The sequence below is a fragment of the Callorhinus ursinus genome, unplaced genomic scaffold (assembly GCF_003265705.2).
Source record: "Callorhinus ursinus isolate GAN/ISIS: 27379988/994484 unplaced genomic scaffold, GSC_fseal_2.0 scaffold10, whole genome shotgun sequence".
NCBI lineage: Eukaryota > Metazoa > Chordata > Mammalia > Carnivora > Otariidae > Callorhinus > Callorhinus ursinus.
Genome location: NW_027397072.1, coordinates 71,951,391 through 71,964,005, shown reverse-complemented (window position 1 = coordinate 71,964,005; position 12,615 = coordinate 71,951,391). Strand labels below are relative to the sequence as shown.

Here is a 12,615-nt window from a genome sequence, read left to right as displayed (position 1 = left end):
TGTGTGTGTGTGTGTGTGTGTGTGTGTGTGTGTGTGTGTGTGTGTGTCTGTTTGTATGTATGTGTATATATTTTCCAAACCTTCTTTATCCATTCATCTGTCTATGGACCCTTGGGTTGCTTTCCATATCTTGGCTCTTATAAGTAATGCTGCAATAAACAGGGGTCATATGTCTTTTCGAATTAATGTTTTTGGGTTTGTTTATTTGTTTCAGACAAATACCCAGAAGTGGAATTATTGGGTTGCATGATATTTCTATTTTGATTTTTTTGAGGAAACTCCATACTCTTTCCCATAATGGCTGCACTAATTTACATTCCCACCAACAGTGCATAAGTGTTCCCTTTTCTCCACATCCTTACCAACACTTGTTATTTCTTGTCTTTTCGAGTCCAGCCATTCTCACAGGGGTAAAGTGGTATCCTATTGTGGTTTTCATTTGCATTTTCCTGATGATGAGTGATGTTGAGCATCTTCTCATGTGTCTGTTGGCCATCCGTAGGTCTTTGAGAAATGTCTATTCAGAGAGTGGATTTTAGAGGGACTCCATCTCTAGAGAAGGAACAGCCCCATCTTTGCCCATTTTTAAATCAGATTATTTGATATTTTGGTGTTGAGTTGTATGAGTTCTTTATGTATCTTTGGATATCAATGCCTTATCACATATGTCATTTGCATGTATCTTCTCCTGTTTACCAGGTTGGTTGCCTTTTTGTTTGGTTGATAATGTCCTTAGCTGTGCAAAAGCTTTTTATTTTGGTATAGTCCCAATAGTTTATTTTTGCTTTTGCCTTCCTTGCCTAAGGAGACTATCTAGAAAAATGTTGCTAAGGCTGATGTCAAATAAATTACAGTCTATATTTTCTTCTAGAGGTTTCATGGGAGAGACTACATTTTAATTTTAAATTTAACCTAGCTGCATGTGGGTAGTGGCCACCAGATTGGACAGTGCATCCCTGGAGGGTGTTTTTCAAACTATGTGAGGAAAAGGACCAGTTATTTTAAATTTCAAATCTGTTATGGACTAATATTTTTATAAAATGCAATAAAAATCACTACAAAAATGAAATGAAAAAAAAACCCAAAGATATGTAAAATACCACCTCATTTGGAAAATTTTAGATTCAACAGACATTAAATTATTCTGTCAAAATTGCTAGAAGTGTTTCTAAACACTCTCAACATCTGTATTTTATGTCATGTACCAATGACAAATAATTTTTAGACTGGCAATGGTCATGGACAACACTTTGAGTTAGGTAGCTATCTCTTTTTAGCCCAGTGTGCCTAAGAATAAATAATTTCCTAAAACCAAGTCTTTGTTAAAATTACTAGTACAGATCATTTTTTATATTTTTAAGCACAATTCAATAATGTGGTTACTGATAAAACAGTTAACACTCTATTAGCAAGTCTTGTCTGGGACAGTCGTATATTGACACTGCAAAGGAGACAACTTCAGGGTGGACTGAGAAGGCTTATTTGATCCAGTAAAGCCATTTTTGCAGTTGGAGGTATAAGCCACAAAATCCTTCCTTCTATACAGTTCAGCCCGACGTTTACAGCAGCCAAATTTGCTCAGCAACAGAAAGAAATCTCTTTGGAATGCCTTTGTGAAAATCGCATACAGAAATGGATTGGCACAAGAATTGACAGGATAAAAAAGAACCAGTAAAACTTTAGAGTTGGTTACTGTGATAAGGGGCACTTTGAAGGCAGCTGAGATGGCAAAAAAAGAGATCGGTGCCATGCAGGTGAAATCAGTGAAGATGAGGACTGCCATTTTCTTGGCAATCTTTGTATCTTTGTTGGTAGCCATCAGCTCTGGATTTTGAACTGCAAAGTAAATGTTAATGTAGCAAGCACAAATGATGACGAAGGCCACCACATTGAGTATCAGGATGGTTAATATGTAGACTTGTGAGAGAGTGGTTTCCACATCCATGGGGAGGCAAATGCTGACCTTCATGTAATTGCTGACACCCATAAGGGGCAGAGTGGCAATTAGAGTAGAAAAGAGCCATCCTCCAAGCATGATCGGAATGGCATGTCTTAAACGTAGCTTTTGGTCCAGCTGAAGAGCATAGGTGATGGTGTGCCATCTTTCTAGTGTGATAACTGTGAGGGTGTAGACAGAAAGCTCACTTGAAAATATAGTGAAAAAGCCAGCTGCACTACATCCCCTCCCTGTCTGCCAGTCTATGGCATGGTTATAATACTGGCCTTTGGTTTGGGAATCAACTGAGGCAATAAGCAGCAGATAGAGCCCCATGCAAAAGTCTGCAAAAGAGAGATTGCACATGAGAAAACGGGGCACTGTCAGTTTATAACGACTAGTCAGGAGAACAAAGAGAACAGTCACATTTCCCATGATGGCTAGGATATTAATCAGCCAAATCAGGACTCTAAGGAAGTCATAGCCCATAATATCTTCACAGGGATTAAAAGCATCTGGTTCAGGAGCACATCGGAGTGTCTTGGGTGAGCAGAAACCATAGTCATAATCCCAGTCACTCAGTTCACTCTCAGCAAAGATGGCAGAATAACTGTAAGAAGAATATTTTGTCTCAGTGTAAACTCAAGAGACTTTCTATGATTCTGTATATTAAAAAAAAATGGAAGAATAATCCTTAGGGTTTTTTAAAATCCTATGAAACAAAAGGAAACAAAGCCACAACAGCCTCAGTCTTAGGTTTATTTGTTAAATTATCCAAGAACTCTGAGTTGATATAGGAATTCCTTAAGGGACTATATATGTATGTATATCACTGAAGCAAAGACTTAATGAAGCTGTTTACAGAGGATGATTTTTCTTTGGAAAACAAACATAAAGACACAGTATATGCTTGCTATGTCTAAAAGAATCCTTTCTTGGCATTTTCTTAGGTATTTATTTCATTTACTTGCCAACCAAACTGCTATCAAGCCATGTGTCTGTGGTAGAACACAAATGGGATTGGAAGGCTCACCCTGCTGAAGGCTTACCGCTATGGGTAGCCTAGCTTGCACGTTGGTCTCTGGCTAATCACATAGCCCAGGTGAGAAGTGGAAAGCAAGGATGGACTACTGGAAACCTAGCAGAAGATGAATATAGACATGGACAACAGGGAGAAATGTCTGTCTTGGGGAAATAGGGACAATGGATACTCCTTAGGGGTATGAATCAAATTCAGAGAGTGGAATGAAGAGGAACTCCGTCTCTAGTGAAGGAACAGCCCCACCTCTGGCACTCCCTTCCTCCCAAGCCCACTGCTACTAATTAAGTTCAGGTTTTCATCCTCTCTTACAAGACAGTTACATTATTTTCTCCCAGCATCCTTCCCCAATTTTAGCCCTCTTCCAGTCCATCTGTACCTTCCTCCTGGAATGGCTTTTCTTAAGTACAAATCTGTTCAAACTTTTGCTAGGTTCTCAATGGCTATGGGATAAAATCCAGACTCCTTGTGATGACCTCCAAGTCCTAAATGATCTGGGTTCTGCCTCTTCCACCAGTCTCATTTCCGAGAAGCAGTGGTACTGCACAATTGAGAACATGGGCTTTGGAACAAAGCTGACCGGGTTCCAGTCTTTACAGGCTGTGTAAATCTGGGCGGGAGAGTTACTATCTCTGTGCCTTAATCTCTTCATTTGCCAAATAGATCTACAAATCATACTTCCCTTGTTAGTGTTGTGCTAAGGATTAACTGTGTTAACACCTATAGAATGTTTAGAATAATGCCTGACACATATTAAGGGCCCAGTGACTGTTAGGGATTCTTATAATGACCTCTTGCACATCCCTCATGCAACTTTCCCTTCGGTTACATGAAATGACTTGTGGCTCTCAGAATCTACTCTTTCATCCCTCTGTCTTTGTATGTGCTGTTTCTTCTTCCCTTCCTTTCCTTACCTCTCTGATGAATTCGTCCTTATCCTTAAAGGTAAGCTCCTCTTTGAAGCCTTTCTAGCTTCTACACCTCCAGGGGGTTTATCACCCCTTCTGTCTGCCATGGCTGCCCTTAAGGACTCTTGTCATTACCAAACTGTACTGCTGTTGTGTGATGATGCATGTATTCTTTAATAATCCGTGAAGCTATTCTTTAAAAGCTTTGAAGGCAGGGGACTAGGTCTTATTTATTTCTGAACTCTCAGTGCCTCACACGGTTTTGGCTCAGAGTATCCATTCAATAAATGCTTGAGGAATGAGTAAACCAGGGTGATCCTGGCTCTGAGAGGAATTGAAAGGATATAGGGACAATGAGTGTGTATAGTATGATGTATGTAGGCTCAACAAATTTTCTCTTTGCTAGGTCTGCTAATATAATCTTGGGAGCTGGAGGAATGGGCATGATTTTTCTGTCAGGGCCATCACAAATATGGATTTTACCTTAGGATTTCTCACCCTTTAAAAGAGTATTTTTCTCTATTCTCAGAACTTAGCTTCTCATGTTCCAGACAAGGAAGTGTGAACTTGATTCTGTGAGTGGATGAAATGATATATTTGAGCAATACAATTACTGAAGGGAAATAACACAGATTAAAAAAGGAATAAAAAGAAATCTATGATCTGTGAATTCCAAAACGGTGCTAGAAATTCTTAGAAACCATTTTGGGACGAGTGAAGGATTGCTGCTCTGCATAGAAGATTGCACAGGAACCTCACCTGCTTTATTACTAAACACAGGTACATTTGTTTATCCTCATCTCATGCCCATTAATAGAATTACCTGTTTTTTTTTTATCTTTAAAGGGATGTGGTGGTTATAAAAATGATTAAAGAAAATAGTTTACTTCTTTGCATTAGAGAGGTTCTGAGAGACCATCTCACTGAACCCCTCATTTTATTGGTGAGGAATCCAAGGTTAAAGGAGGTAGGTGATTAGCCTAAAGTCCCTCAGCACTAGGCTGTAGTGGTAGTGCTAGGTCTGCATATCCCTAGTGCAGGGGCCTTTCCTCTATGTCACTGTCTCTAGGTCAGTGCTTTTCTCCAGCCCTGCGTTGGCCCCCTGCTCAGTGGGGAGCCTGCTTCTCCCTCTCCCTCTGCCTTTCCCCTGTGCTCATGCTCTCTCTCTCAAATAAATAAATACCATCTTAAAAAAAAAACTACTTCAGCTGCTACTAATAAAACTATGTCAGAAACACTAATTTGAAGCTTCTAAAAATTCTGCCATGATTTCTGAATAAATTTGTGTTAATAAGAGGTCAAACATGTTCTCTCTCTCTCTCCTCTGGTCCTTTGCCCTTTCTTTCTTTCTTTCTTTTTTTTTTTGCCCTACTGAGCATATGTCTAGCGATTTTTCTCCTTCGTGACTTGTCTTTAGACCAAATACCTACCTGCTGCTACTTACATTTGTGTCCTGGGACGGCTCCTGAGGGCAGCAGCATGCTTATTGACAAAACCCAGCAGGGAGCTGTCTTTAGTACTGAAAGGTATGAATGGACTCGTCTAGGCCTACAACACTGAGTCAGAGGAAGGAGAGGCTACTCCAATCATAATGAACAAAGAGAGGAGGAAAGAATGGGACTGTAGGAGAAAGATGGGGCCAGCTGTAACAGCAAGGGCACTGATATCTTGGCGAGAGTAGGTAAGGATTAGTGGCTGGCTGTAGAATTTCTAAACTCCAGGGATTTAGGAATAGCAAGGTAGGAAGGGGGGAAGGGGGTTTCACAGGGAGCACATTCTTTTTACCTAGATTATGTACTAATTTCACATAGTTTTGGGGATGCTGGAGATTAGGGGATTTGTTTTAAAGCAGTGTTAGTATAGCAAACTCAAGATTGTAGCCTTATTTGGGAAGGCTTGCGGCGGGGCTGATGAGGATTATTGAGAGTGGGCTAAAGTCTCCTGTCCCCACAAACTACCCCTTGATGCTACCGTTGACTATAGCCAGAAGTGTTTCCTGTTGAGGAAAAAAGCCATAGGTTACAAAAGAGTTACAGGGAAGGTGACTGACGGACTATCGAGATAAGAGCAGGAATGATGAGGAAAAGGAACATTGGAATACACTTGGTGTTGGACCTAAATGAAAGAGGAAAGAAGGATACAGAGTATATTTCTAATGTGCCCCAGATGCTGTCACATTCTTTAATAACTCTCTTCACTCTCATGGTTCTGAAAGCCAAATGATATTCCTGCTGCCCCTTACAGATGAGGAAAAATGTCTCAAAAAAGCTAAGTATTGTCCAGGGATACCCATTGTTACAGGAACATCACTGCCAAGGATTCATGTCCAACTCAGAGAAGCCCCAGAGCCCAGGGTCCTTCAATCATACCACCCTGCTGCCTCTATATAACCTGCAGATTGATGGGAAAAAAAACAAGAGAAAAGAAAAAAAGATGAAGAGGGGATGGAGAATGGTAAGGTGTCTTAGAGGGGCATCTGATTTTGTAGCCTGAAGGACACATGGGGGGGAACTAATAAGATTTATAAATCACAGTAAATGTGGCATTGGGACACTGGGATTATCTTTTGAGGCATGCTCTTTTACATTTGAACATATGTGAAATGCCAAGGCTGCCAGGAAGAATGTTAAAAAAAAAAAATCAGTCAGTAGAATAGAAATGGAGCTCCCATGCATTGTATATTAGTGATAGCATTGAGGTTGAATAATGTGAAGCTCCAGAGCATAGCGGTCAAGGTGGCCGGAGTCTTTTTGAAGGGAAGTGGCTACTTTTAGAAGCTGTACCTGCAATCAGTGTTAATCTTTGTTGACCACTGACTAGTGAAAATTCCTACAAATTAAGCCGTCGTTTAAACAAGCCCTGAGTGACCTCAAAATACCTGTAAATAAAATTTTAATTTCTGAGGATCATTTAACTGTAGAATGAACATGTAGATATATTTTTTAAAGAGTTTTTTTTTTAACCAGTTAAAAGAGATGTCTGATCAACTGGATGCCACTTGCAAAGAAAAAATTCCCATTTTAAATCTATTAAAAAGTGCTTTGCAAACATCCCCCCAATGAAGACTTTTATCAGAAGAAAACCACTGGCACTGATAATAAGGTGCACATAGAACGAGACATGGCTTCCTGAATTTCTTTGCATGCAAATACTTACAGCGTTTCATTATTTGGTCTCCTTGCTGTGATTTCACATTGTTTGGAAAAGTTTTCAAAAATGGAAAATGAAAAATTCTGCCTGAAAGAAAAGAGGTTAAAAAAAAAAGCAGTTGAACTTTTGGTCTTTAAACTAAACATGATCATGTCTATTTATGCTTTGTTCATCCAAATTCTTTACCTATTATACCAGTCATGTTCTGCACCATTGTCCTAACTGAAACATTCCCTGGGGAGAGAGTAAAGGCTTCAGAATTGTCATTAGAGTGCTTCCAGCTTAGATAAAATGCTCCTGAATGCTAAATGTTTTGTGTGGGCTCTAGAGATGAAAAAGATGACCGATAAATCGGTCATGTAGAATCATGGATTTTTCACTGCTTATTAAAAACTACCTTTATGGTATATTAGGGTTTGCTCCTTACCACTCTCCTTACCACATTGCTCTTGATGAACAAATAACCATTCAGAATTCATGGCTTTGAATCCTAGCTGAGAAATCTGTTTTGTAAGGATTTGAAGATACTGGACTTCACATTATGATGTGAGTTTTCTACCCTTTTTCCTTATGTGCAGAAATATATGTGGGTACTCCCCACTCCTCCGTCATTCCAAGAAGTTTAGCCTAATGGAAAGGAGAGAAGTATCAAGATATTAAAGGAGACTTGTACTTATATTCCTAAGATGAGACCAAAGGGAGGCACAAAAGAAAATTAGATGAAGAAATAGAGGGAAAGAGAAAAGGTGGTGCGAAACTCAACCTTTCCCAAGGAGGAAGGAGATACGAGGCAACTGAGACTAGAAATTTCTATCTATTCTTCTCCAATATTAACAAGACAATTCCTTGTACAAATAACTTTGTATACAAAGCAGGAAGGTGGATAATATAGCAGAACTATTTGACCTACTGGACACAATTCCAAAAATTAATCAGCTTGTTATTTTGGGTCAGGCTTATAAGTCCTCAAATTTGGATCAAAGTATGCGCGCGCGCGCGTGTGTGTTTGATGCTGGCTCCGTATCTGACTCTTACAGATACTGTGTGTGAACCAGTCTATAGTTAACAGGAAATGTGGTTGTTCTTAGTCTTCAGCTCATAGCCCTGGGTTCCATCTACTCTTTTTTGCAATTTTAATCATAGATATGAAGGAGGTCTTTGGGGCCATATGCCTAGGCAGCTGTGTGTGTTATCCAGGCCCAGCAGCTGCAGGGCAGAGGGGTGGCTCAGAGTTTGCATCAACATTCCACTGGCCAAGCTTCAGGCTCTCCAGCCTCACTAACATCCAAGGTTTCAAGCTTTATGGAGACAGAGGGAGTCAGTTAAAGCTTATAATCCCAAGCAAGACACCCTCTGTGTGACTATATTCCCATTGTACTTTGATACTGGCCTACAACTGCATAAGCCTGTCCTCCCCCTTTTTTACCCAGAGGCAGTCTCTTTCATTTGCTGGAATAAAAAGCCCTTGAACTACTGTTTTTACATGTCAGTAATTTCAGAAGGGATGTGACCACTTTGCCTCTAAAGTTGAGGTGTCCAGAATTAGCTTTCTCATAAACCACTGTCTGTATTGTTCTTCAAATTAGTCTCTCACCAGCTTTACTCACGTCCAAGCCATCTCCAGAGGTGCCGGAGTGTTATTTTACAAAAGCAAATCTGAGTAATTTTGCTTTGAGTTCTTCAGTGGTTCCCCATCCTCTGAGCAGCCTGGCCCGGCACTCAGAGCCCATCACAATACACCTCTCCCTGTTTCATCTGTGTACCCACAAAGCATCTTGCTCCAGTTTTCCCAAAGGACTTCCACCCTTTGTCTCTTGCCTTTGTGCCTTCACACCAGCTACTTTGTCTTCTTGGCATGGTTTCACTCACTCTTCCCTAGCCAACCCCTACCCCTTCTCCAAAGCTCAGCAGAAGTCACTTCCTCAGGAAGCCTTCTGTAAGTCCTATTGCTGTTTAGAAGCTCTTCTTCTGTGCTCCCAGGACATTCTGTTCTGTTCTTAGCTCTACCATTAGCCTTGCTGTATTGTACTTAAACATTGGTCTCTTGTGTGTTGCCCCCAAACAGCTGTTTGTGACTCTCGGAGGGTGGGATGAGCTCTTAGTTATCTCTGTATCTTCAGATTTTTGTACAGTTTGGAAATGATAAGTGCTCAGTTAATATTCTATGAAGCTCAGTTAATGGTGCATGGCTCTCCGAGTGCTTTGTCTTCTTTTTGGTTACCTCAAAACTTCAGATAGCACTTCATGCACCTCTGCAAGGCACAAAGTAGATGTATAATAATACATGTTGGTTGACTCATTATAAATAGGTGGATTCCAAACAAAGACAGCAGCATCTTAGTGTCACTCTTCTAGCACCTCATCTAATTAATTGAGAACATCTTAGCCTGCATAATAACACTTCTGGGCAAATGTTTTCCCAGCTGTGAGTTGTGACCCATTAGTGGGTCATGAAAACAGTAGTGTGCATCAAGACTAGTATTAAAAACACAAACACACATGGAATAAAATAGAGTAAAATAGACAAGAAAAATATGTGCACATCACACATGTAAAAAAGTTACCTATGTGACATGTATGGTGGTTTGCGATGTAAAAAAAGGTATTAGTATGTATCTCAGTCAAAAAGAAGTCTGGAAAACAATCTTTAAGGAAAGAATGAAATCCTGCACATGCTGTCCTTCCATTCTGGATTGTAGTGTATCATTGGAATCAGCAAGATGCCCCCACTGGACACAAACCAGCCAAGAGCTCATGCCCTTTTTGTTCTGAGACTAAACTACTCCTTTGGGAGGTAGGATTTTGTTCTGAAATGAAAGATGGTCTTCTTGCTGGGAGAGAAACAGCTTTAAAAAAAGCTTTGTGTAGAGATTTGTGTCCATTTTTTTAAATTAAAGATTAAGATATTAGGTAAAATTTATTCTCTTGAGCCTACTTCCCTCCTTCTTTAAAAATGTGCTCTGATAAGGATTAGAGCTAACTGATCTTTAAGATGCCAGTTTTGTACTCCATTTTGCAACTGCAATTATAGCCTAATTTAAGGTTATAACTCAGTTGGCCCAGAATAGGCTACAAAGGTCTTGTAGCTGCAGCGTGAATCAACTGTTTGGAATCAGTTTTCAGGAGGAAACAGGATGGTTCATTTTCTTCTTGGCTCTCTGAAAGTGACCCCATGGCTATGGAGCTGATCTAGAGCAGGGAGTGAAGGGGGCAGGAAGCTGTTGACCAGTTGACTGTTTTGAAATCTGTTTCTGCCACAGCTTGGCAGGCTCTCCCTTTTGTTTTTTACTTACTCTTTTGTTGGCAAGTTTCTAAAAGCACAGCAGTGGCTGGGGTAAGTCAGTGTGGCATCCAGGAGGTTGGTAAATTTTTCCCTCGATGGCAGTTTTTTTAGAGAATAGGATGATGTGGCGATGAGTGTCTGGATGGACTCCAGCCCGTAGCTAGGCAAGGCTTGCAATTTGGTGGAAGAAATATCCCTGAAAAATAGAAGGGAGCAAGCCTTTTTGTTTATATATTTTATACATTTGATTCATAGGATGAAACCCCTTCCCAACAATAGTATTGTTCTAGGTTCTGAGGAATCTTTTCTCCATCTTATCTTTCCCCTAATTCTCTATTCGGTTACTCTCATTAAGATCAACAACAACAAAAACTATGCTGTGTTTTTCCCCTCATATGCACCCCATTATTCCTTTCAAAGTTGAGTGTAACTCCTTATACCTGCCATATGTTCGTTAGCATTTCTCTTCCTTCCCCCACATCCCTTTCTCCCTCTCTCTGTCCTGCTCCCTTTCTCCACTTAGCAGACATGAAATAGCTATTGCTTTATGAGACAGCAGGCACGTGCAGTGACAACAGCTTTTGTGCTGTCTCCCAGGGGGAGATACTCAGAGCTTTAGATACCTCTGTCTTTGACAGATCAAACCCTGCAGGGTAGGTTTTCACTAAGCACAGGCCAGTTATACTATTAGGAGCTGCTGTATGGCCTTAGCCATCATCTACCTGGGAAGCAGACTGCATGTTCTCTAAAGGCAAACTGGATTCATCATCAGTCCAAAGCAAGCAAGCAATGGGGCATGGAAAGAGTACTGTGTGGAAACCTTAGTTTTTGTAAACAAGGTCCCAAACTCTTTGGTTTTTCTAGACTTGAGGCAATATCTGAGAAAAATCCAAACAAGTTCAATGTGAGGAGGAAGATGAGTAAGTGGAAAATTTAAAATCCTGCCCATCTCCTAAGTGGTTGCTGCTGCTGCCCCATGAAACTTTTCCAGTGGCACAGTCCCCTTCGGCAAATTGTCCTAGTGCTTAGTGCCCAGCACATGGAAGGGGATCAAGAGATGACCGATAGACAGATGAACTTGACAACATGGAGCGATGGCTAGTGTAGGTCATTGGTGGACCAGCCAAGATGGCAGAATTTACCTCACGGGCTTCAGATTCCTGCTACTTTTTTGTCCTTGTTGATTGCGGTAACCAGTGTTCTCATTCTGCTTTATGGAGGTATCTTGGTTATGTTAGGGATAGAGCACACAACTCTTTGCAGGTGGGTTTTTTGTTTTGTGTGTGTGTGTACGTGTGTGTGTATGTTTTGCTGGGGGTTTATTTTAGGATTTTAATACTTAGGATTTTAAATTAGGATATTTAGGATTTTAAATTAGGATTCTAGAAAAGGCAAGTTCTCATTATAAAGGAGTAAATCTCTAAAAATATATTTTCAGTCTCAGTGGAAGACTAGTGGGGGAAATGTTTCTGAGTTGTGGGTAGAAGGAGTGCTTCTAGACACCACTGATTCTAAGGGTGTAATGAGAACTGCTGCTTGTGAAATAAGACTAGGTCTGGTCCGACTGTTCTGGACAAGACAGTGCAGGTGTCTCTATTGCTCACAGTCATTTCTAAGCAAGTGGACCAAGCAGCTCTTCAGGCAAAGACTATCAGGCAGGATGTCTTGTGACCACACTAACTTCATCATATACTTTGACCCAGAGGCAGCTCTCTTTGGCTGGCTGTCCAGCGGCTGGGTCAGTAGCCAGCTTGCTCTAAGAGCTCTGCCTATAAGGTGTGCTAGACTACAGAGTCTCAACCAACCTGTATGATTGTGAGTCTGGTGTACAATGAATATGAGACTTACAGACAAGGACCCTTGGGGTAGGGTGGCGGAAGCTGAGATGCAGCAGAGAAAGCAGTGGGCAGGAGTCATGAGGTAGTAAAAGCAAAAGTCATGAGGTTGAGTGGAGAGTAAAGAGAGCGTTAGGATTGAGAGTGGCAGAAGTTAGGAAGTTGAGAAGGTCAGGAATTTTAGTGGTGGGAATTAGGAAGTAAACAGAGTCAAGGGTTGATGATTGCAGGAATTAAGAAGAAGAGTCAGAATGGATACCAGCAGGAGCTGGGGACTAGGTGAAGTCAGGGGTTGACAGTGGTGGGGGCTAGAGCTGGACACAGTTCAAGGTTGACTGTAGTGGGGCTAGGAACTAGACTGGATTGGGAGTTGACAGTAATGGGGGCTAGAACTAAAGACAATGAGGGGTTGACAGCAGTGGGGGCTGGGAACTAGACACAGGGGGCTTGATAGTAGTGGGGGC

At 41.0% G+C, this 12,615-nt stretch overlaps 2 protein-coding genes across 3 annotated transcripts in view; one reads left to right on the top strand and one right to left on the bottom strand.

The window, feature by feature from the left end:
- Positions 1 to 12,615, top strand: part of GTF2A1L (general transcription factor IIA subunit 1 like) — a 76,897-nt gene that overhangs the window by 51,046 nt on the left and 13,236 nt on the right. The window lies entirely within an intron of this gene.
- LHCGR (luteinizing hormone/choriogonadotropin receptor) overlaps positions 34 to 12,615 on the bottom strand; it is a 55,102-nt gene continuing 42,520 nt past the window's right edge. For both annotated transcript variants that reach the window (XM_025868744.2, XM_073897746.1), the window contains 3 exons: positions 10,327 to 10,512; positions 7,040 to 7,120; positions 34 to 2,546 (listed from right to left, as the gene is read on the bottom strand). In XM_025868744.2, the coding sequence (XP_025724529.1) occupies positions 1,406 to 2,546; positions 7,040 to 7,120; positions 10,327 to 10,512 (1,408 nt within the window). In that variant the 3' untranslated portion in view covers positions 34 to 1,405. The remainder of the gene's footprint in view (positions 2,547 to 7,039; positions 7,121 to 10,326; positions 10,513 to 12,615) is intronic.